The sequence below is a fragment of the Macrobrachium rosenbergii genome, chromosome 23, assembly GCF_040412425.1.
Source record: "Macrobrachium rosenbergii isolate ZJJX-2024 chromosome 23, ASM4041242v1, whole genome shotgun sequence".
Taxonomy (NCBI): Eukaryota; Metazoa; Arthropoda; class Malacostraca; order Decapoda; family Palaemonidae; genus Macrobrachium; species Macrobrachium rosenbergii.
The window spans coordinates 2,591,242-2,617,909 of NC_089763.1; the positions used below are offsets into that span (position 1 = coordinate 2,591,242).

Here is a 26,668-nt window from a genome sequence, read left to right on the forward strand (position 1 = left end):
ACAAGAAGCATATCATTTAAGGAGGAGCAATTGATTGGACTTTTTAGTGGCATAATTTCGTTGAGCTTAGAAGTCAAGCTCAGGTTGTTTGTGAGAGATCTAAGAAAGCTTATATTGAAGGTGTGAAGGAGATCTGCTCTACAGTTATTCGGGTTAATAGAGCTAAGGCTCTGTCAGATAAGGGTGAAAAGAGGATAAGGACAAATAAAAAACTACAGGTGTTCAGTAGCAACTCCATACCCTTACTCCCCTTACCTTGTCAATACCACATAAGCGTAAACACTCAATATGAACATATCCTGTCAAAAATTCAAGACCATGACGTTAAAGGCATAGGCCCTTTGGTGACATGCAAGAAGAACCATTCCATCCTACAGGTCCTAAAGGTGGGAACATGGAAGCAACACTTGTCCTTCATGTCTTTCCATCTGCAGGACTTGGCCCACAAGTCTTTGGACACCTTTGGCCTGGGCTCAGTAGTACTAGCCCAGAGGTGGTGTAAGCGCAGTGAACCCCCAAGGAAATGTTCCACCCAGAAGGAGACTGAGACTGGAGTTATCTGTTTGTCCCCCAGGAAGGTGTGTTTAGTACAAGTAGGGCCTAGCCTTGTTTTTTGTCTGTGACCCAAGTCATAGGAGGTAAAGCTCGAGTCACTGAGAGGTGCACCACTGGCATGTGCCACTCTGGATAGATCAGCTGCCCACTTTTTGGTGAGGCTCCATCTGTGAAAGCGTATGTTGTTTTCCTGTCTGAATAAATACCAAATACTGTATTAAAAAGTAATTCGTATTTTTTCATAGGATATGAACCTACGCTTTCATTGGGAGGTTTTACCCTCTTCTACTGCCTCTCGTGGTTCCAATCTCCTCCAATTATGGAGCTGAGTGGTACCGAAAACAGGCTGATTCACAAAATGGAAGAACTAACCCAGCTCAGGTCATGGGTGACTCACAGACCTAGTAGTCTTTTGTTTTCTATTTAAGTCAGAGACAGCTGCAGCATGCCTTGCACTGAATACTCCATCTATGAAAGCATAGGTTTGTATCCTAGGAAAAATACAAATTACAGTTTAAAATTAGATAGTTTTTGGTCTGGCATAGTTGCTTTCAGTCCATATACCCCAAAAAATTCATTTGAAATGTACTGTATTGCAGTACTAATAGCAGAATTACTTCCTTTGATACATTTTTTAACTTTTGGTGCTAGCAAGACGACTTGTGATTGGAGGGTGGGAGGGCATGGGCAGATGGAAAGGTGAATCAAGAAGCTGCCCGAGCAGACTACTGTACTGTGCATGAAATTTAAACACTTTTATTTGTTTATTTATTAATTATTATTATTATTTTTTTTTTTTTGGGGGGGGGCCATTTCCTGGACATTTTTAATATTTAAAAATTTCCAGCACTGTTACAATGAACCCTCATAGATTAATTGCATTCTTGTAGGGGTACTACTATATGTGGATGTGTGGATTTATGCATGTATGTTTTGCCACATTGGCTTCCTAAGTTCCATTACCTAATGTAGTTGGGTGTGCTCTCAACTGAAATGCTTGAAATTATATAGAGCATGGAAGAGAAAATTCTTATTTCCTGGTGGAATTTAAAGCTATTTTGGTGCATGTAGTGATGTGCAGAAAATGTTGTGACTGAAAATTTAGGATGTTCTTAATTAAGAATTTACATAAATGTTCAAAACCCCAAATATTTTTTCATGTGGTATGCTTGTGGGAATTTTCTCATGAATTCTGTAATTTCTCTTCTCAGTATGCATAGTTTTTCAGACTTTCATTTGAACATTTCAGATTTCTTCAGGTAAAACAGAGGAACTTATTGTTGCAGATGAAGATTCTGTAGAACTTCAACCATCCAAGACACAAGGGGAGGTGAGGGTGCATTATATGGCCTTATGTTCATGATTCAGTCAGACCTTTTGGATTGAATTAGCTTTTTAACAACCTGCAGCTTTTTATAAATGAAACCAAGATTTGTATTACATTGTTAAGGCCCTTGAGGAGGAACACATGAATCTTCAGTGTATATGGGACTGATAAATGTTGCTTTTCTAATGACCTATGGTTTTGATTTAATGCATGTAAGTATTTGTTTTTTGTTCCTATGGGGTTATAACCATTGCCTTTCATATTAGGAGTATCCTGCAGCACAAGCAGGAATGGCCATTGAATCTCGGTAACTGGCAGAGGTGGTAGGTGAGAGGGTGCGACCCCTCACTCACCTCCCTTTCACCAGGATGTGGATGAGTAGCTTGTTATTACTGTTCCCTTTCTGCTTTTTAGATTTTGGATGTGGATGAGTAGCTTGCTTCCATTGTTTCCTTTCTGCTTTTTAGTGTGCCCTGTGCCTTTATTTTGCTTTTGCTGTGTCCTGTGGCTCTGTTTTTCTCTCGAATGGCGAAAAATATGAGCACCACCATTGTGGACATTAATCTCCATAGTGGGAGAAGTATGGTAAGAGGACGAAGAAGAATGAGAAGTATTTGCCAGTTTCTGTGGGGGTAACAATCCCCCAGTAGCACTGCCAAATCCTTCCAGCTTCCCTTTGCCACTGATTGCCATCCCTCTTCCTTCTGCTCCTGGGTCTTCCTCACCTAGGAGGGTTAGCTCCCCAAAGTTCTCATTTCAGGATGAGGAAGCCAGTGGGGAGGTATCTTCCTTTGAATACCTTTGTAAAATCTGGCTCATGCTGAACATTCCAGGTAGTCCACCACTTCCTTCTTTCCTTGACTCTGGCATGAAAGATGAGGGAAGAACCAATTACTGATGTTCTGTTGTGGCATCTGTAGCTCCTGTGGCAGTATTGTTGCTGGTAGCTTACTACAGATTTTGTGACTTTTCCTATACAGTACCAGCCTTGACCAGTCCTTCAGAGTTGAAGGCAAGCAAAAAGAGAAGGAGGAAGAATTCTCGCTGTATTCGTTGTCATCCTTGTCATTGTCATCTTCGTCCAGCTCCTCATCCTCCTCCTCCTTCTTGTCCCCAGGTTCTTCCTATGTGCAGGAGGAAGAAAAAGAAGGAAAACCCCAAGGCCTTGCATAAGAAGTCCAAGGAACTTCTTCCACTAACTCTTCCTCTTGGCAGAAGAGCAGAAGTGCTATTTTACAGCAAGGTGATCATCATACCTTAGGCAGGGCTGTTGCCACCATGAACACCCACTTTGACATGAGGACCACCCCCTTGCCATCCAACCATGCTCTGTTGTGCTCACACTGTGATGGTCCTGTGCATCATGCTCACTCCCCCTATACAGTACTGGGTCTGTAGATCAGGTGTGAGTTGCAGCTTGGGGTAGCTTTCCCCCCCTCCCCTCCCCCAGCAGCCCTGTTGAGTTACAGCAGAGTGGGCATGAGCAACCTGCATGTGAGTGGTGTCCAAATTTGCAGAGTTGAGCAACAGGATAGGTTCTTCCTCACATTCACCTTTTGTGGAACATAAGAGGAACTAACACTCCCTTCTCGCTCAGTGCATGTGACCTTTCCAGGGTATGTGCAACCCTCGCACTCTTGCTTGTAAGAGAGTTCTCCTTTGATCTGCTCCACCTCTCGAGTGCAGTTTGCCACGCGGGCATGAGGCGTGTGAGAGGTGAAGCAACGTCTTGCTCTTCCCGATGTCTCCTTACTCAGTTTCAACAGATTATATTTAATAATAATAATAATAATAATAATAATAATAATAATATAATAATAATAATAATAAAAACAATAATAATTTTTTGTAAGGTCCACAATAATATATCAATGTTAGAATGCGAGACTTTACAAAAATGTATAAAAAGCTTTCGAACCCTATCCTGGGTCCATCTTCAGTCCAACTAAGTAATGATAACATAAAATGTGACGAGGTAAACTTCTGAAAAGATGACGTAAAGGATGGTTGGCGGTGGTGGTTAGCTCCTCTAATGGTCACATCAATGAAAAAAGTGGTCAACCACTCAACTAGGTAATTTCATCTCCTCTGTTTCCCTTTCTGGCTGCTATCTTACTCGATCTTTTCACGGGCTGTTGCAATGTTGCACGTAATCCCTCCTCTGGAGGGGTCTCATAGAATACAGGTATGGATTCCCGGGTGTTGTAAGGTACTGGACCTGTAAAGTGGGAGGAGAGTCAGAGGTAGCATCAGGCAAAGGAAAAACAGAGCTAGTCCTAACACTAAAATCTTTAACGAACATCCTCAGGGTCCTCGTGAACAAATGACTTGTTACCTTTAAAAGGGTCCCCCATGTTTATAGCAGCGCCTTCTACTAATCGTCTTATGTTTACATTGTTACTTTTGAAAATGGCACTTGCGTCATTCCATTCAGGTCTATGATTATTGTTGAATGCATGAGTTACTATTGTGCTGTTTTGTGAATGTAGGGAAAATGCGCGCTTATGTTCCCCCAGGCATGTACTGTAGTTAGTTCCCGTACATTTTCCCAAAAATATTTCCCCCTGCAGTCTTTACAAGGTAATGCGTAAACTCCTGGAACTATGGGATTTTTATCGTTATTGTTATTTCTTATCGAGTTGTTTCTTATCTTATTAACGTATTTAAATGCAATTTTAGTGTCATTCTGATTATCATTTACAAATCTACAAATATTCCCGACATTAGGATTGAAAGGTAATGTTATACAGTATATCTATTTGGTTTCCTCCTATTATTATCATCTTTGGGACAGTAAAACGACCTCCTCGCTTGAGAAAACGACTTCTCAATAATGTGGGTAGGATATCTGAGGCCCCTGAAAGTTGACATTGTGTTGTAATTCCTCATCTACATATTCTGGGTCATATATCTTAAAGGCATGCAAGGAAAAATTCATGACTACATTGCTTTTGATTTTATTTGAGTGAAACAAATAAAAATATATGTAACTTTCCAAATTTGTTGATTTCCGATACTATATACTAAAAATTTAAACATCTGACTATTACAATCTCTAAAGACCAAAACATTTAATAAGGGCAACTTTAAGTCTATTTCCATATCTATCATAAACTTAATTGATGTTAGGATACTATTTGTTATTTCCACTAATTTGGTTAAATTTTATCCAGTTCCTCTGTAACTGCAAAAACATCATCTACATACCTCACCCATAAAACAGGCTTGGTTATTTCATCACATCTACTTAGAATTTCCCTCTCTACAAATTCCATACAGATATTAGCTAAGACCGGGGACAATGGAGTCCCATAGCAACACCTTCCTTTTGTGCGAACCCTTGATTGTTAAAATGGAAAACTGTTGACGTAACACGTAGTCTGATCAGTGAAAAGAATGGGTCCACCGGTATAGGGAAATTTACATTTCCTTGTTCATATTCCTCTTGTAGTTTTGAAATGACATAATCCAAAGGGACATTTGTGAATAACGCTGTAACATCTAAGCTGACCATTATGCCTTTAACCCACCCTGCAGCATCTTTAACCCGTTGGATAAACTGAAAAGTGTTGTAAATTTGCATTTGAGAACTTACCCAGAAATTGACTTAATACTTGTGATAACCACACAGCTAAGTTATTTTGAGGTGACCTGCAAGCTGCAATGATAGTTCTGAGTGGGCAACCAGATTTATGTACGCTGGGGACACCATAACAATAGGGCACACTAGGTGATTTGGAGGATATCTTGGTTAAAACTAACTCTTTATGTGAGGGATCAACAAGGGAATCTGCTATTTTTCTAAGTTTATTATTAAAATCTTGTTGCATTTCGGTAGCTGTGGGAAGGGACTCTAGTGGAAGATATGTTTGTGTAACATTCAAAAGAGTGTATGCTACTGTGGCTCCTCCTTTATCAGCTCTCATTATCCTAATATCCTCATTCCTCTTTAGGGCAGCCAAAGCAAGTTGATGTCTCTTAGGTAAAACATTAATGACCTTATTGTTTATATTGTCGTTGAGAACCGCTCCTTTCAAAAAGTTTAAAGAAAAGTCAGGGTGTTTAAAATTAAATAAGTTAATGCTACTTATGGTGTTTAAAATATCCGTTTTATATAAGTAACTTACCAAGTAATTCACTCGCTTTTTTGTTTTAGTCAGGTGACTAGCCCTGCCCACTTTCTGGGAAAGAGAGGGACAACTAGCAAAAGAGCTTCAATTTGTTTCTGCCAGCTGATGGCTGTACACCAGTTTTAGCAGCAGCTGATTCTATTTTGGAATTCATCTTTCCTATTGTTATTTCATCGTTTGGTGAAGTATTCTGTATTGGTAGCCTTTTCGGCGCATTTAGCTAGTGTTAGATCCTTAATTGTGACTAACTAATTTGACTATTCCTGATTTTGACATAACTTCCTTGGTTTTTTCTTTATGTCTGACTCTAGTTTGTCTAGCTTTCGGTATTGCAGCAAAGGCTGCCATACTCGTTTGACCAAGGAAACCTGTGACTCTCATACGATCTGCAAAGGCTGTAGGAGACGAGTATGTTCTGAAGAGTTAACTTGTAGCAAATGTGTTGATTGGGATTTAAAGAGGTGGAAGACTTTGAAATCACATTTGAATAAACTGGCTAGGGACCAGAAAAGAAAAGCTACTGCTAGACAGACCAGTAAATCTTTAGCTAGCCAGGAATCTCATAGTTCTACTATTGATAATGTTGACATCGATATTAACGTTCCTGTGATGTCTTGTAATCCCATTAATGATCCCTCTTCTGTGAAACCCTCTCCTTTATCAGGCTCTCATGCTTCCGAACCCAACCCCATGACCAGCCTCAAGTTAAAGACTGATAATAGATTCAAATTGATCTTATGGATGACATGAGTGTTTTGGAGCGCCCTGTAGTGCCCAGTACTAGTGTTGCGTCGGCGGAGCACACAGTAGCGCCCAGTACAAGTGAAGTGTTGGTGGAGAAGGTGGCTGTCCAACCCATCGATTATCCTAGGCAAAGGTCAATGACATACTCCCCTAAACCTGGGAGGAGTCAAACTGGTAGCCTGAGGGAGGTCGGTGAGGTCTGCCATTGGGTAGTTGCCCCCTCGGTTGAACCTGTTGCCAAATCCCAGGTTGCAGCTAAACGCCATTGGAAAGGCTTTTTGTTGGACACTCAACGTCTTTCCTCGAGTTTGGAGGATTCCTCTCCAAAGCGGCAGTGGCGCTTTGTAGATGAGTCACGTCCACAGAAAAGACGTGCTAGTGGTATTTCATGTTCTCCCCCAGTGCCTTGCAAGAAGTTTAAGGAACCCTTGGGTAGTCCTCAGCCTTCGTGTAGTGGTTGGGACAGCCTGGAGTAGTTTCTTCGGTTCCTCCTGTTGTAGAGAGTCAGGAAGTGTCTTCTAAGCGCTCCTTGTCTCGTAAGCACTCAGATTCTCACAGAGTATCTTCTGATCGTCTCCTGGTGCCAGAACCTGCTTTGGCTCTCAAGCGCCCAGTAGTGACGAAGATTCCTGCTGTCATCGATCACCAGACTTCTCCCGAGCACCTGTAAGCGCTGGAGCGCCCATTGACGCCCAAGCTCTCCTTAGTTTCTGAGAGCCTTAGAGCACCCGAGCACCTGTGTTTGTCTGACTGCTCTGTCTCTCCTGAGGTTCCTGTCGTTTTGAAGTGCCCAAGGACGGCTGGGCGCCCCCTTTCCACAGACGATGCTTCTCTTGCTCCTGCTCCTGTTGCAGCTCCTGCAGTTGTTTGTGCTTCATCCACTTCTCAATCTAGTTTGCTTCAGCCTTCGACTAGTGCCCAGTCGGCTTCTACAGTGGACCCTATCGACAGCAAGCTGGACAATATTTTGAGCTTGCTTACTAAGGCTCCTTCAGCTCCCCAGTCCACGGATCTGCTCTTGTCACTTGTTTCTTCTGAAGATGAAGAGGAGGTTCTTGTTCAAGACGCTAGCCCCTCAGCTTAAGTGGCTCTACTGAAGTATCTGTTAGCCATTTTCCCGAATTTTTTCTTGCCTGCCGCTCCTTCCTCGCCTGCGTCCGGTTTTCTGATGGAGGCTCAGTTGTCGGACTCTTCTAAGTTGCCGAGGTTAGTGCTTTCTTCCTCAGCAAAGAAAGCCTTGAGCGATATTGATAGGGAGCAAGGTCGTGCCATCTTTAGTTTTCCCCCCCCTCAATGTTAACTAAGAGGAAACACCTTTCTCATGCCACAGGGGAGGCTCCTTCCCTGGGAGTGTCTGCCTCCTCCCAGGGGGACTTCTCTGGCTTAATTGATTCTTCTTGAAGATCGGCCTTTGCTTTGGCAAATATTATGTTTTCCTCAATGGAACTTTCACACCTTCTTAAGAACCTTTTTTAGGGTGTTTGAAGTATTTAGCTTTATGGACTGGGCTGGAGATATCATCTGACCTGCAGAAGAAGAGAAGGGTAAGAGGCAGAGAACGTATTCCAGGTCTAGACCTGGAACCAGGTTCACATCAAAATCCATCAAGAAGTCGTCTTCCCGTATGTCCTCTCACAAGTGAGAACGTTCCCCTCCAAACACCAGTTGGAGCCAGACTCCTTCTCTTTTGGGAGAGATGGAGAGAGAGGAAGGGGCTGAACCCTGGATAGTAAATGTTCTCAAGGAGGGATACTCCATTCCCTTCTGAGAAGAACCTCCCTTAGTAAGATCGCCAGTAACATTGATGGTGTACTCCGAGGGCTCTACGAGGTTTTCAGCCAAAATAATATGATTAATTGAACAAAATAATGAAAGGAAAAAATGTTAAAGGAAAAGAATGAATTACAGAGTTATAAGGAAACTAAACAGGTGAGGAAACCTGACACCCTCTTCTGGACAGAGTTGCCAAGGTCCTCGTAGGATAGAGGGGTGGCACTGTGTCAGGTTGGCACTAGCGCCAAAGGAGCTCAGCAGCTCTCTTTTGGTGAACTGGAGCCGTCTACGTGCATGATTTTCTTCCATGGACCTGTGTTAGGTTGATGGTTTTCCTTGGTGGGGGAACTGGTTGAACCAAGTCTGAGGAAGACAACTTAGTTCCACCTGGGTCGGCTTCTTAGATGGCCGGAGCAGGGGCATCCTTTACAGGCTCTGCCCCAAGTCATTGCAGTTGCTTGAATTCATCAGCCAGTTGAGGTGTGGCAGAGTCCTTACTCACAAGCATGTCTGCAGAGGACTGGGAAAGGGAGGAAGATGTTCTGGAAGGTGTGGGAGGCTCGCAGGTTGCAATGACCAGCTCAGGTGCGGGTTGCAAGGCCGCTCCTTTGAGTGAGCTTCTGTTGAGGTCAGAAGATTCCATCTCTCCTACCAGCACTAGTAGAGGAGCCAAGCCAGGCGAAGAGAGGGGATCCGAACTGGGATCTCTTGAATGGAGATCTAGGGCGTGCTCTGGCACTGGCACTAAGGCAGGGCCAGACACTGGTATTGGATTTGGAGATTGGCACTGCTTAGTGCACTCAAGTGGCACTGGCATAGATTGAGAGTCAATGTTGGGATTTCCAGGAGGGAGATTGATTGGGTGCCGTGGCAATGGCACGGGGGCAGGGCCTGGCACAGGACCAGGCTTTGAAATCTGCTTTAGTTAGGGGGCCACTGAACAGAGTACTGAGGTGGCACTGGCAGTGGAATGAATGGAGGCTCTTGAGAATTACTCATGCCTAATGAATAACTTGAGGGGCCTGGAAACCCAGATTGTTGTATTTTTGATGGAGACTGGAAGTCTTGTCCCAGGAGGAGGTTATAACCTCCAGAAATGTACCCTGCTATGGCAATGTTGCAGATTTTGGATTTATGAGGTCTTGTGACTCTCAACTGAACAGTGGGAAGTATCATTTTAAATTGATTGATACTCTCAATTGTGATGAGTATACATCTGTTAATGTTAGCTCCATAGGGAACCCAGTCTTTCCTTATGAGGGAAATTTGAGCACAGAGTCATCAAATGCCTTGACCTGGCATGTGGGGTAGCTACCTTGAGGAGGTGCCACATATATGGGACCTTTGGCTGGAGGGCCCAAAGACTTAGAATTTGTAACTGCCAAAGCAGTAGGAGGTGTACTTGGTTTATTAGGGCATTTTGCCCATTGGGCAGGGTGCCCATAAACTTTCCAAGCAGGGCAATAACTCCTGCTAAAGTCTTTGCTTGGCACTGCCCCATTGGAGGGAGCAGGCCCTTTACTTTTCATCCAAGATCCAGATGGGGCTTGTTGGGGCATTGTCCCATTTGAGGACTTAGAAGGATTTTCTGGCTGAGCTTCAGCCTTGAAGCAAGAGAATAGGGGTGCCCTATTCTCTTGCAGTGTCCTCACACTGGTTTCTTTGGGGCTTGCCCATGTTTGAGAGGGTGCTGAGAGTTGGATGAGGCAGGAGAAGAGGGATATAATTATCTTCCATGGGAACTAAGATGAGGATGATTGGTGTCCCAGGTGTCAGCCCAGCGACAGCACTCGACCACTGTCTTAGGCACCTTGTCGCATAGATGGATGGCAAGAGCTGGTGGGGCATAAAATAAGAAGTCCTCGAGCTGGAAGAGTCCGAGGATGTCCTCCACATTAGTGGCTTTGAGAGATTCTAGCCATTGTTTTAGGGTCTAGGTCTTTTTAAAGATCCACTCAAAACAGGTTTGGCCTGATTCTTTGAGCACATTTCTCCACCTTATCCTCCAACGGTTGGGAGTTATTTCAAAAGGTTTTATAATGGCTTGGCGGACAAGGGCAAGATTTCCTTGATCCTCAAATGGGAGAGCTTTGAAGGTAATGGCACCTTTCCTTTCAAGGTGCTGTCCTAGGATCAGAGACACTTCTTCAGTAGAGGGCTGATAGGTCGTCAGGTCCTTTTCAATATGGTCGAGACAGGCTTCAGGCTCGGCTTCTTCCCATTTCCTTATGAGGGAGCCTACACTGCTGAGGGTTGAATGTGGAGAGGGCGTTGAGGTGTTGCTCATGCCTTGAGCCGTCATTGCAAGCTGATGAGCTCTTTCTCTTTCTCCTGTCGTTCTGCCTCTTCGTTTCTCCCGGGCTATTCTTTCTTTCCCTTTCTCCTGTTGTTCTTTCTCTTTCTCCTGTCATTCTGCCTCTTCTCGTTTCTCCTGCACTATTCTTTCTGCCTCTTCTCATTTCTCCCGGGCTCTTCTTTCTGCCTCTCTTTCTGCCTTGGCATCGTCTGTTCTCTCTTACACCCATTCCCTCTGGGTTTGTCCTGACAGCCCCATGTCCTCTCCAGCGGACATGTAGAACTTGAAGTCCTCATTTTGCTGGGCTCTGGATGTCGTAGACATCTTGAGATAACACTTATATGGGCGTAACCCTTTAGGTTATCAGTATGTCTGAAAAGACTCAAATTTCAGGGCATTTGAAAAGACTCAAGTTTGTTCATGTTGAACTTGTTTCAGTATGTCTCAAAGACTTAGTTTGTTCGTGATGAATGAATTTTAATGTCTGAATAAGACTTAGTTTGTTTGTGATGAGCGAATTTTAATATGTCTGCATAAGACTTAGTTTGTTCATGATGAATAAATTTTAATATGCCTGCATAAGACTTCGTTTGTTCGTGATGAACGAATTTTAATATGCCTGCATAAGACTTAGTTTGTTCATGATGAACAAATTTTAATGTTTGAATAAAACTTGGCTTGTTCGTGATGAGCGAATTTTAATATGTCTGCATAATACTTTGTGATGAACAAATTTTAACGTCTCAAAAGAAGTAACTTGGATTTTATGTCATGCACAGACTTGGCCAGCGATAGTGGGAAATTAAGGCTTCCGAGAACGTTGGTTTGTGCATTTTGAACGCGGTTAATTGGATTCCTGAGAGCTTAGTGTTTGTGCTAAATGAGCAATTTGGGGTCTCGTAAGACTCAAGGTTGTTCTAATGAACTGGAATAAGCAGTCCCATAAGGACTTGGAGTTGTGTGAAATACACAAATATAAAGTCTCGAAATGAACTTGGGTTTTTAGCACAAGGCTTCACGCAAGCCGTAAATAATGATTTGCTGAGAATTGTCAGATCTGATGGAATTAAAATAACAGGCTTACGTAGAATAGGATATCGCTTAATATGCTTTTGAAATTTTACTTTCTCACATAAATAGTCACAGTGCCTGAATGAATGCTTATGCTGACGTCACAGCAAGTACTATAAAATTGCTCTGGGCAAATGGGAAGCGTAGCTTTGAAAAATTCACAATTAAATATGTGAATGAATGATTATGCTGGCGGTGGCAGCGAATATTATAAACTTGCTCTGGGCAAATGGGAAGCGGTAGCTTCGAGAAATTCGCAATTAAATGCGTGAATGAATGAGTATGCTGGCGGTTCAGCAAGTATTATAAAATTGTATTGCTCTAGGCAAATAGGGAGCAGTTGCTCCTGAATATACACAAATGCGAGAGAAACAATGTAGCTGGCTTCTCAGCCAAGAGAGAGGAAAAAAATATGAATAAAACGTGATAAGGAAAGAACTTGCTTATTTCAAAAGCACGATATTAAAACTCGTTAGAATATGATGAGTACACAAAAAAAATTCTTAGTTTACCATGCCTAGGCAAACTCTCTGCCAATGATATCTCACGTGCTTAAGGGAAAAGAAGAAATATTTACGTTATTTTAGCGACCTGATTTTGTTTACTTTAGCGATCCATGGGACGGGACAGTTCAGCACATGCGCGAGAAGAGGAACAACTAACAAATATAGTGAACAAATACAACGCAGTCTCAGCTTAGCTGACACCTGGCTGAGCGAAGCTTTGCTCAAATTTTAATGAGACGACTGATAAATTTCAGAAGATTGTCCTCTCTTCTGGGGGAATGAATAAATGGATGTTTCCTTTTTCTCACGGTTTGTTTACTGGAAAAAATTGAATGGAATGAAATTTACCATGTCCATTTCTTTTGTAGAAGGAATGTAAACAAGTGCGAGTACTAACCACGATTTTTGGCTCCCATGGCCTGAACAAATTTTTAAAGATTTATGAGATTTATTCAGTAAGGAAAAATAATATTTTTGCCTAGCTAATTCATAACCTCTACAAGAGAGAGAGAGAGAGAGAGAGAGAGAGTAAAAATATCCTATCTCCAGTGATACGAAAATTGCTGGACTGGGTCAGCCCATGTGGCTGTAATGTGTGCCTAACTTGAATTTCGAGACTTTCAAACTGTCCTTATCTCATGGACGAAGGAATAAGGGCACTACAGTGAACCCCCCGTATTCGCAGGGGATGCGTCCCACATAAACACACACACACCCCCCGTGAATAGCTAAAACCTGCGAATACTTAAAATCCCTCTAAAAACACTTAGAACTGACCATTTTGATAGTTTAAACACAAGAAAAACCCTGTAAAAATGCTGATGCCTGAGTATTTTAATAGTTTTATCACAAAAAGTGCATTTATTCATGAAAATTACATGAAAATACAGTAATTAGTGAATATTTCTCAGTGAAAAATACCGCGAACGGGCGAATTTTCCGCAAATAATGGGTAGATATGTTCCATAGAGAAACCTGCGAATGCGTGAGTCCGCGAATCGTGAGTCCGCGAATCGTGAGAACGCGAATATGGGGGGTTTACTGTATTCCTTTTATTAACTCTTCACTGAGTGTCACTCCCTACCTTCCTAGTTTTAAAACATGCAGCTAACATGCAACAGCACAAAAATCGTGTGTAAAGGTTAATAACTCTCTCTTCTCTGTAACTGGGATGCATCCATGTGTTCTAACAATTCCTAACTCTGTTTCAGCCACGATTTTGTTCGTACCTAACAAAAAATAAACATAACACGATACTTACTGTGGAAATGGATCACTTGTGCGCTTATAGAGGAATGTACGCTAATTAAAAAGGTTCGTTTCTAGTCTTGCATACAGCCCTTAGTGAGGCTATTTAGCTGATAACTGCACGTTGCCAAAAGGGGTAAGGACTCAATCTGTGACCTTTCAGATTGCGAGATCTCTGGCAATTTGGTCGTCAGTGTTGTAATTTTAAAGCTGGGGTCTTGCTAGATAAATTGGGTATACTAGGATGATACGCAACTTACATTAATTATCACAAAAATCTGGACTCAGCCTTGAGGACAGCTAAAATTACGAACAAAAAAATACGGCTGAAGGCCTACTTCAAGAGGGGAGTGATTAGATAAACTCTGGGGTTTAACTTAATTCATTATACTTACAAAAGAAAACACATTGGAAGAATGGTAGCGTAATTCTGGGGTAATGAGGCGAGAGCAAATGACATGGAATTTCCTGGAGGGAATACAAATGAGTTGCCTGCTTCAAAAGGCGTTGATAATGAAGTAGTGACTGCTATGTACACAAGATGGTACGCAGATCCACAACTGAATACTCCTAATCTGCAATCGAAACACTTACGGTTACTCAACCAAAACTAGCACTGTAATGAAGGAATCGAGGAATTGCATAGAAGATGCCAAGACTGAACTCGTTTCCAGGGACTCGAACATCACACGCTTACGTTACACTTCTCATAAACACTATAAAGCAATACAGGTCTCAATGTAGGTATATCGCACCATGAAAAGAAAGAACTTAGTCGGAGGCGAATAGGGAACGTGGGCTGATGAAAAACCTTAAATCCTGGTATGTTATCTTTCTTTAGGAGCTGAAGTTCTCTTCTTCTGAGGGTCAGCGAGAGGGAGGGCAAGTGAATTAGTTCACAATAAAAGTTACTTTTGGATACTGCCAGCCACATGTTGAACATAGGCAGTTCAATGGAGCAAGGGACAGATCTCTGCTCTCCGTGGCCATCATACAATTCTAAGAGCGAGCCTCTCTCTCCAAGGCCCTTTGTAGCTTCAGAAGTTACAACTTTCTCTTCGTAGATGGCGTTGTGATCACTCTGCCCACATGGTAATGCAGGCAGCATGGCTTCGATTTCAAGATGGCGGAGCGCATGTGTTCAGCCTGCCAGCTGACCTGCCTTGGGCAACGATTAACTCTGATTGGGTCTGCACCTGGAGTGAAGGAATTTCCGACAGCACTTTGGACAAGAGAGAGATTAAAGTGGTTTTCCCCTCAAAGATAGTGGTGAATGAGGTTTTAGATGCGAATTTGCCTATAGTGAATCATACTAAATTGAATATTTTTGTTACTTAGTACTTTTTCCTTTTGAGTTATTGCATGAAAGATAGGAATACTCATATATATTATATATATAATATATATATATTATATATATATATATATATATATATATATATATATATATATATATATATATATATATATATATATAATATACACAGGCAGTCCCTGGTTATCGGCAGGGTTCCATTTCTGAGGGTGTGATGATAACCGAAAATCGGCGATTTCAGCGCTTTTTCGGCGATTTTCGGGGGTTATCGGCGCCGAAAAGCGCCTCTGTTAGGTATGTATCGGCGCCAATACCCAGTTATCGGCGCTGATAAGCGGAAATCAGCGATTTTCGGCGCCGAAAATTGCCGATTTTCGTCGCTAGACAGGTGCCATAAAACCGAATCGCTGTTAACTGAGCCTGCTGCTAACTGGGGACGGCCTGTATATATATATATATATATTTTTTTACACACACACATATATATATATATATATATATATATATATATATATATATATATATATATATATATATATATATATATATATATATATATACAGTGAAACCCCCGTATTCATGGGGATGCATCCCACACACCCCCGCGAATAGGTCAAACCATGAATGCTTACAACGCCTCTAAAAACACTTATACTTGTCTACCATGAAGGGTCAAACACCAAAGTGTGCCTAAAAATACCAGCCTACATCAAATATACATTAAACTATTACCTTATTACTGTATTAATCTTTGAAATGATGCTACCAATATAATTTCCAAGCCATCTTAAACATTTTATCATTACATTTATAAGTACATACTGTATGGCTTACAGCTGTAGGTGAAAATAATCCAGTCCCCCCTACGTATTCAGCCACACATTTTCTTTCATACAGTTATAAGCCGTCCTGTTTTCTTTTCAGGGGGAACCATTGGTATTTACGTATACCGTATGAAATTCACAAAAAGAGAGACAAAAATTTTAAAAACGTATGCACATTTTTAAAAATTTAATACTACGTATATTTGTACCTGTCTACCATGAAAGGTCAACACCAAAGTACTGTATGCCTAAAAATACCAGCCTACATCAAATATACATTAAACTTTTACCTTATTACTGTATTAATCTTTGAAATGACACTATTAATATAATTTCCAAGTCATCTTAAACATTTTATCGTTACATTTATACGTACGTACTGTATGGCTTACAGCTGTAGGTGAAAATAATCCAGTCCCCCCTACGTATTCAGCCATACATTTTCTTTCGTACGGTTATAAGCCGCCCCGTTTTCTTTTTGGGGGGGAACATTGGTATTTACGAATACGTAGTTCACAAAAAGAGAGAGACAAAAAATGTAAAAAACATTTATGCACATTTTAAAAAATTTCATACTGCTGTACTTATATATTAAGATTACTACATACATAAATCACACGGGTACTCACCAGCGATGAATGTTGATTAAAGATGATGATGATGAATTAGCTGTGCAGTGTGATGAATGATGATGAAGATATGACTGCACAGCAAAGCAGAGGAGTTACAACTCATCTGATGGTGCCTCTTCACCTTCAGGAGCCACTTCTTCAGTTGATATGGGAGGCACGACTTCAGGCGGTTGGGGAGGCATTTCTTCAGGCGATTCGAGAGGCACTACTTCAGGCGATTGGGGAGGCACTTCTTCAGGCGATTCGAGAGGCACTACTTCGGGTGATTTGGGAGGCTTTGGAGGGGCCTTCTTCGTCCGTTTGATGAACATGGTGATAGGCAGCTGCTGTCGCTGTTTTTTCATGGTGGTGAGGGTTTGATTATAGGGCTCCCATGCTGAATCAAGCATGTTTGAAAACTTTAAGGAGCGTTCCATAAAAGGATCCCATGTTGAAACATACTCCTGCATATCCTGAATCATTCTCTTCATGTGGGACAGACGTTCCAAAGTCAGGCCGCTCTCCTCTTCCTCCTGCTCCTCCCCTGAACCTGGCGTATCTTCTTCCTCACTGGCAGACTTCCGTCAGGTCTTCCAAATCCTGGTCCGTCAGGGGTCAGAGTGAGCATCAATAAGGGTGCCGATTTCATCCTCGGTGATGTCCTCAAGCCTTCCCCACCTAGAATCCTCGCCAACTGGACAGCCTTATTAATGGCCGAATGTTGAATTTCTTCAGGAGAGAAGCCCCTGTAATCATGAACACACTCCAGCCACAACTTGTTCCAGCATGCGTTCAGGGTCTCCTTCTACATGTCATTCAGTGATCGGCTGATGATGCTCAGACATGTGGTAATCATGAATTTATGCCAATATTCTTTTAGCGTAAATTCACTGTCACTGTCCATTGCAGTTACAAGGTGTTGGAGGGAGTTCCCGGTATAGAGTGCCTTGAAGGCACGGATCACGCCATGGTCCATAGGCTGGAGGAGAGAGGTGGTGTTGGGAGGGAGGAACTCAAGCTGGACTCCCTTGTAAGAAAGATCGAGAGGGTGGCCACCAGCATTATCCATAATCAGCAACACCTTGAACTCCATGGCCAAGTCGTTCAGGTATTGCCTAATTTGAGGGATGAAGCTCTGATGGAACCAGTACTCTGTGAGGACTTTGGTGATCCAGGCCTTAGGTTATGCATCCAGAACACAGGAAGCAATGCCTTGTTCTTATTCTTGAGGGCCCTGGGGTTTGCAGCCTTGTAAATGAGGCCTGGTTTAAGCATGAAACCAGCTGCATTCCCACACATGATGAGGGTAACCCTATCCTTCTGGGCCTTGAACTGAGGCTTTAGCTTCGTCCTTCATAAGGTATATCCGGGAAGGCATCTTCTTCCAGAACAGGCCAGTCTCATCCATATTGAATACCTGTTCTGGATGGTAGCCCTTCTCCTAGATAATCCTCTTGAAGGCCTCCGGATATTTCGCGGCTGCTTCAGTGTCTGCAGATGCTGATTCCCCATACAGAGTAACAGACTTTAGGTGGAACTGCTTTTGAAATCAGTGGAACCACCCCTTGCTGGCCTGGAAACCTTGAGGCACTGATAATGGTCCTGCTTGGGGCTCATCCCCCTCTTCTTCTTCTGCTGGTTCATCAAAACCTAAAAATTCTAATTCGCCTTCTTCAACGTCTTCCTCTGCCAGTACTACGTCATCGCCTTCCCTAGCAGTTGATAACTGCTGGTGGAGTTGTCATGCTTTCTCACGAATGATGTTGGAGTCGAGGGGCACGTTTTTCTTCCGGCAGTCCTTTATCCAGATTGCCAGAGCAGATTCCATTTTCACGATTGTTTTATCCCGCACTGTTGCAACTGTCTTTGCACTTCCGAAGTAGCTCATACTCACAGACTTGTGTATCTCCGCCTCTTTCTTCTTGATATATCTCACTGTGCTCTCATTAACACTGAAATAGCGGCCAACCACGGCAAAACTTTTGCCCTCCTTTAACATGTCAAGAAGTTTCACCTTCTCCTCGAGTTTCATAACAGTCTTCTTTCTTTTAGACTCTTTGCCGGAAGGCTTTGAAGGAGCAGGGCGCTTTTTAGGAGGCATTTTAGGGCCGAATACCGATGATGCACAAAGATAAAAAATCAAAACGGACAGAAGCACGGTTTCACAAGGTAAGATGCTGCAAACTTATACACACAATCTGAGGAGGATGCCGTGGAGCGGTCTCCCAGAATTCCGTGTTCGCGAGTTGGTTGTGAATGTTCAGCCAATCAGCGCCAAGTGAACAACCAATGAGTGCCAAGGAAAATGAATGGTGCTTCTGGATTGGCTGCTTTGCAGATGACAGACAATAGTGTGTCGAGTATCACTGGTCCTGGGTTCACAGTGTCCAGCATCGCGATTTCTTTGTATTTGCAGAAAGGTGGCTTGGGTGAAGCACTTTCAAGAAAAACAAATATATATTATTGAAATTTTGCTGTGTTTACGTTAATATATTACAGTACTGTAATATTTGAATATTAGTAAATCATTTTTAACTTACAAAATGTACTTACAGTAGTCATTAATATATGCTTAACATACATGAAAATGCTACGTACTGTAGATGTAAACATACGTACCCTGCAGTATTCCTGTTGTCTTATGTATTTTAGATATGCTCTACGTACTACCCGTAGTACTGTACTATACTATGTATCATCCTAAAACACTTTTTGTATGTAATATTTAAAAATCATCTTACAACAAAACATTTTATAAAATGTACGTACTGTATGGGCAGAAGATCAGTGTTAGTATATGTATGTGCAACCAGTAGTACCATGCGTACACCATAGCGGCAAATTATCGGCAGATGACCCAATATAACCCGTTTTATTGCTATCTCACGTTTGTGTTTTGCATGTACAGTACTATGGCCTAAAATATTTTTTGAAATCGTGCATTAAGATGTCCTCTGAATGCTCTGCTTCTTCTGAGGCCTCTGGCCAATAGCCTACAATTACTGTAATGATTGATGAGAAGAAAGTACTGTAGACATGATTGTTTTGTTAAGAGAGGGCAAAAGTCATGGAGAAGTAGCAGCCCATTACAGCATGACATTAATTGCGGTCGCCCGCATTGAGCATGAACAAGGTAAAATACTCATGCAGCCCTACTGTACCACCTTCGTTGCCATGACAGCGCCTCCCGTCATTCATCGTACTGCACAACATTCATCACTAGTTACTACCCGTATGATTTAACTTTATTGTATTATTTATTATTATTAAGGTACCCAGTGTAGTATTACATAATATTATTATTTAATTTCTATTACTATTATATGTACAGTACTGTAGTACAGTATTATTATTGATTTACATGATTATTTAATGTTATTATACAATAAATATGAAAATACAGAATACTATTGCTATATGAAAAGACAAAAAAATCTGCATCCGCGAATATGGAGTTTCCCCATGAATATTTTTTAGATATGTTCCATGGAAAAACCTGCAAATGCGTGAGTTTCCAGCAAAAATTTTTAGGTAGGTTCCATAGAAAAAAGTGGGTGAGTCCGTGAACCTTGAGAACGCGAATGGGGTTTACTGTATATATATATATATATATATATATATATATATATATATATATATATATATATATATATATATATATATATATATATGTATATATATATATATATATATATATATATATATATATATATATATATATATATATATATATATATATATATATATATATATATATATATATATATATATATATGAATTCGAGAGAACAGACAAAATGTATTTTTTCGAAGTGGAAATATCCTATTTCCATTTGGGTCAGTAGAAAGGACCTCGAACTCATAAATCTCCCCGCCTGTCACAACAAGTCGCCAACCATAACTTGAAGAACACACAAGCACTAACGAGGCGCATCTGGCCGTGCCTTCGAAATCCACAAGGGTCCTGCAAAGGAAATGCCTGGGAACATATGGTTAGTAAGGTGTGGGAAAACACCCTCACCCCCCTTGACTTCGAAGGAGGGCCCAAGGAAATAAGCGACTCCCACAGGTCAGGCCTAGATGTTTTGGCCAATCAATGGCAGAGACCTAGAGACGTCCCACAAGGAGCAAATACCCAATAATCAACAGGAAATCCTTAAAACACACCACCAAGAATTGGAATGAAGCAAGTGGAGGAGGTACCTCGGAAAGCAGTACCTGCCCAGAATATGACGTCATGGTTGACACAAGGGAAAATGGGAGATATAAGGGCAGGCAGACAGGAAAAAAAGGGGAGAGTCGATAAGAGTGGGAAGATAGAGAGAGAGAGAGAGAGAACTATTCCGAAGTGAGGGGAAACAGAAAAGAAATCGAAGGACAGAAAGAGAAGTGTGTTAGTGCGTGATAGACTCTCAGAACAATAGTCCCCTTAATCTAATTCGTTAAGTCTCTCGAAACCATTATTGCAAAGTCTCAAACCAGTTAAGAAACTATAGGTGGAACTGTAACATTAGAAGCGCGAAATAAAAGAAAAAAAGGGAACAATTAATCATTTCCCCCCTAACCATAAGTCCTTTAGATTTTATTTAATTGTTTTAAAGAACCACTTGTTCCTACTTGACTAATTACCACACGCCACCCCTCAGACACGTTATCTTAGTGTCGTGCCCTAATATAGAGGAAAGAAACGGGGCCAGACAACAGATATATATATATATATATATATATATATATATATATATATATATATATATATATATATATATATATATATATATATATATTATACACATACATACATACATGTATATATATATATGTATATTGTTGTAAATATTCTTGGTCTCTGTCTTAACTCAGAGGTCTTTATCATTTGGAGAAGGAACCAACAATTTGGTTATCTTATTTTTTTTTTTTGCACCATGACTTGAAGGGTTCCACTTAGCTAATTTTCCAACCTCTTTTTACCTTTATCCTGCGACCTTTTACTGCTGGGCCAAATTCTTTCAGAAAACTTGTTATTGGTAACCGTGGCTCAGGTGAACGAGATGAAGGTCGATGACTGACGACACATCCCCCTTAGATCTTTGACCCCTGTCCGGGAAGGACAAGCTCTTTCTCTCTCCCACCTTTGGAGATAAAAGGTCACTCTAGCCACGTGTGTGTGAGAGACATTGTTGGATTCACTGGAAAGCTGTTCAGCACTCCATACCTTGGTCCTTGAAGACAGCCGCTTTGGTCTAGTTTGGTTACTAGAATTATTTGACATGGTAAGAGTTTGTCTGACCTGAATTTGGCCTCCATTGCAGTCCCTTTTCTGCATCTTAAGTGTTTCATCTAAGACTTTCCTCCCTCAAATCTCCCTTGCTCTTAAATCTCGATTCACCCCTTTTGAACAAGTGATCTTCTTCATCCCTTCTCATCATTGGTTAAACTGTCAGTAATGTAACTTTCCTTGAAGTACGATTAGTGATTAATATGATACATTACCTTCAAGTCCAATTATAATTGTTAAGTTCATCCCTTAGCCTTCAGCTAACCTAGGGCACTTAAGCATTTCTATTTTGTGCATGTTTGTTATAATTAATCTCGGCATCTCTCAAGTTGCAGAGAGGTGTCCATAAGGCTGTACTGTAAACCCAAGTGCCATTTGAGGGCACTGTACACTGCATGCTGTTCCATCGTCGAATTCTGCATTCTTCACCCCAGAAGAGGGCCAGTGAATTAAATTAATTAAGCCCACTCATTTTCCTTTTGTAAATCTTTAATTGCATTTCCGAGTATAGTAAATAAAGTAATTAAAGTGTTCTCTCAGTCTGCTTTATGCTTCTATACAGGAACTATTTAACCCTCTCACGCTTACAGGGGTTCCTATAGCGCTACCCGGTATGTGACTTATGCTGTGGAGGGAAAAGTGGGGCTCGTGCAGAAAAGTTTCTATAACTGATGTAGGCTTCTGGTTTGTTTTAGGATGTTGGCAACTAATTGAATTTTTTTTTCCTAAAGCAATCAGAAAATCGTTGCAAGGCTTAGAAATAATAAAAAAGACATGATGAACGTGAAATTTTAAATGAAAATCGTAGATATTTTTTTGAAATAATCATGAAAACTATAATAATTAGGTTTGGGGAGTTGATTTTATACGTAAATTGTGTGGAAATGTTTGAGCTTTTACGTGGAAGCAATCATTTTGCTATAAATGTGTTTGCTAATTAGCTGTTACCGATTAAAAAATGCTAGTTTTTTATGGAGTGCAATTTTCAGATTTTCCAACCTACTTAAGTTGACGTTTCGTATCGTATCTGAGTAAGAAATATAGAAAAAAATAAAGGTGGCATTGGAAAGCTGAATAGATTTCATACATATATATCACCTAAAATCAATATGTATTCCCAGTGAATAATTGAGCAATTGAAGCTCAAAGACGTAAGTTGTGTTTTTTCACGTAAAGTCAATTGTTCGCTAAAGATTTTTATATAGGAACGTTGATATTTTTACATTTTGCCGTTCAGCACGATAAAGTACAAAGAATGGCCGTTCGATTGCTATATAATACATGCACATTGAAGTTATTTGCAGTTGCACAAACAGGCATACAAAAAATTATTCACGCACTTGTAAACCCTAGGCCGAACTATGCTGCTCGACTGTGTTCTCGAGTGCTCATGTTTACGCCTACATTTTTCGTAATTACTCGGTAATGAATAACGCTAAGAAAAAAGTGAAAATTACAATGGAATGCTGAATAAATTTTCTATAAATAGCCCACGTAAAAGCAATAAGTGTTCCCAGAAAAACTTGATCAATTGAAGTTGAAAGACGGAAATGTTGTTGAAAGACAGAAATAGGCCTATATGTAAAAAAAGTAAATTCTTCACTATTTATCTTATCCAAGAATACTTGAAATATTATTCAAAATACTCAGCAATCACTTGCAACCACTTTTATAACAGTAACAAAAGCGAAAGCACTTCACAAACGCAGATAAATGGTGACACAGCAAAAAACGTGAGATTGCTAGATGACGTGCTGAACTAGGTCAAAAAAGGAGGTGAAGTGTTTTAGTTGGCGGAGGACTGTGGGGCATGCAGGACACCTATCGGTTTCCTGTTTATGTTTTCTTGTAGGTCCAAGATCTGCCCACGCAATTGCGCAGTCCTCGTTTTCTTCGGATGACTTTTTTTTTTTTTTGGTGAATTTTCCCTGAAAATAACTCACAGATGACGGGGAAATCGCATCATCGGAACACTTACGGCAAAAAATTTATTGACGCGGTTTCGCGTCATCAGACCCAGAGGGTTAAGACTCATTTTTGTTTTATGATTATTTGGGTCCTTGCACAAGGCCATTAAGCAACAAGGTAAGCAAATAGAAACCTCAAAACTACCAACAGTATAACAATCATCATAATGGCGACCTATTACCAGTTCCCGTGGAAAATTTTTTAAGAATTTAATTCCAGATATTCTTTTGGATTTGAAACAAACTTATTGACGTAAACTCTGTTGGGCAAAAAAGCATTGGAACAGTGTACAATACAGTTCTAAGTGTTTATTTTTGTAAACAGTGCATGTACATTTGTTATGATTTCATTTTGTAATGTTTCTTTACCACCTTCAACTTGTTAAGATTTATTTTATTCGTTGCCCATGTAAAGAAGTTTATTATTTTCTTTTATAGATGCTTTATCGTTTCTGGCTTTGTTGTTATAGTAGCATTTGAGTCCCAGGAGGCTTTAAGAAGACAGTGCAGCTTTCTTACTTCATTAACACACTAATTAAAAATAACACTATATATACATATTATATATATATATATATATATATATATATATATATATATATACAATATATATATATATATATATATATATATATATATATATATATATATATATATATATATATATGCACAATATTAAGTAGTGTGAATACAAATCAAAGTGTGAGCCTTGCTTCTTCTCAACCCACAACTGGTGAGGCTACGACCTCACTCCACTATGGCTCTTCAATCTTCTTTCTGCTTCTCTGTTCTTCTCTGCTTCTCTTCCTTCTCTTTTTCAAACGAAATGCCCATCCCACAATAGATGGGCAAAAACTTCTGTCCCGCCCTTATTAGATGTCATAATTGGTTGGGGCTGGGGCTTATCTAACGACATCCTTTTGGGTGGATTAGTTGAATCAATCCCTCCTATGAAGGAGGGTACTTATGACGTCACAGGAAGTCTTGGTTTCCGGCGCGAGTGGACAGGGAAGCACATGGGTGCGCTGTTTAAAAATTCCTTTAATGATTTCAGTAGATTAAACTCGCACCCTTGTTTTGGCTATACGAGCATAACACATCCTGTTTCGCTATTCTCTCTCTCTCTCTCTCTCTCTGTTCATTTCATTATTATTCCATTCTCTCTCTCTCTCTCTCTCTCTCTCTCTCTCTCTCTCTCTCTCTCTCTCTCATTTCTTTTTCTCTCTCTTATTTTTACGCTACTCAATACACATTCATAATTCTCAACTAGGAACTCATAAATTCCCATCAGGTATTAATTCTTGCGTCAGAGTGAGTTTGATTACCACGCTGAACAAGAAACATTTGGTAAACATGTTTGGTTTATGGCTTAGGCTAGAGTTAGACAGAGTCAGTGTGACAATTTCTCAGAGTAACAAAATTAGATTTTTCGTTCATTAAAAGCTTGTGCTTTACATTTTACAAAACGAGTAAGTTTCATGCATGCATAAAAAAGTGAAATTGAGGCTGCATGTTCAAACCAGCCACCATGGTTGTCACATGTTAGCGTAGCCTAGCGATCACGTATTTTTTCTGATTAATTTCCACCAGTGAAAGTCAATTGAACACACATGATCCCTGCACTGGCCAAGCACATGGGAAGATTTCTCCCACATGTTAGAAATTCTCGGGGATTTAATTTGGCAGGCCTGTGAACGGAGAAAGTTGGAGTGTGTTCGTATGTTGGCGTAGCCTACCTATGCAGCCCTACCCCCTGTCAACCAGACTAGGTCTTTGAATTATTATCCAGTAATTTACAAAAAACTAAAATTATAAATTATCTGTGCATCATTTACACTAAAATAAGGAGTGTTTCATTTTTTTTCTTGCTGAAAACCAACCAGGGGTGAATGTCCACTTTCATTCTGGCGAAACGTGGTTGTTAGTTTGTGCGTCTGTCAGCATACATGTGCATGTGTGTGTTTGTTGTGATTGGATTCATCCTGCGGTCTATAGTCCCTGCCCCCACAACTCCTTTACCTTGCACTGAATCTTAACACGTGACTGCCTTTGCCGAGTCGCTCATTATTTATTTTCTTTAATATCACTTGTAATCTTTAAAACCTTTTAATCTTTGTAAATGCAAGGGAATTATTTTAAACTACTTTTAACTATTAACTTGGAAGAGGGATATCAGTGACTTTCATTAGCATTTTTCCATTTTTCTTGCACTTAAAACATAGCGGTTCCTTTTATCTCGTGGAAGTGAGACGGCAATTAATTAGTTATTAAATCTTATTTTGGGACAACAAATTGTCTCCTAATTAAATTCACGCTACATTTTCATTATTTACTTCTTGGGAGAGACTATTCGTCTTTATGTAACTTCTTTTCCTAAATAATACACGACATTTTTCAAACCCCCAAGTTGTTGGAAAGCATATTTTTTTACTTAATCTAAAACCACTTCGAGCTAAGCACACCCATTACGTATTAACCTTTGCATTATTGTGAATATATCGACTGCCGGGTGTTTTCTTAAACAAATTGCTCTTGCTCATTGCTGAACACTGTGTATCATCGTGCCCTTGTTGCATTAAATGCTATTTAATTAATTTGACTCATTTCTTTAGGAACTGCATCTCTGTCTCATGTGTTACCGCTGTGTCCGTGGGCAGGTAACTCCCTGCACAAAGTTGCACTAAATGCTTATTCAGTTAACTTTACTCAGTTCTTTATGAACTGCATCTCTGTCCCATGTGTTACTGCTGTGTCCATGAGCAGGGAACTGCCTGTTCTTCATGAACCAATATGCACATTGTGTGCCATTGCAAACTTACTAATTACGCTAATTTGCCATTGAGCCATTTAGTTCTTCGGAACTCGCCCACTTGCATGTTAATCCCGTAATGAGCTATATCTCCATTTTTCAGAATCCACATTTTATCTGTTCTTATTGAACAGCACCTTTGCTCCATGTGTTACCACTGTGTCCGTGGGCAAGTAAACTTGACAGTTCTTCAGAACCCCTTTGCACATACATGCCAA

General features: G+C 40.6%; 1 protein-coding gene across 12 annotated transcripts in view; it reads left to right on the forward strand.

Annotated features, from left to right (window-relative positions):
• Positions 1-26,668, forward strand: part of LOC136851231 (cyclin-D-binding Myb-like transcription factor 1) — a 672,051-nt gene that overhangs the window by 351,323 nt on the left and 294,060 nt on the right. For all 12 annotated transcript variants that reach the window (XM_067125176.1, XM_067125181.1, XM_067125178.1 and 9 more), the window contains exon 6: positions 1,805-1,885. In XM_067125176.1, the coding sequence (XP_066981277.1) occupies positions 1,805-1,885 (81 nt within the window). The remainder of the gene's footprint in view (positions 1-1,804; positions 1,886-26,668) is intronic.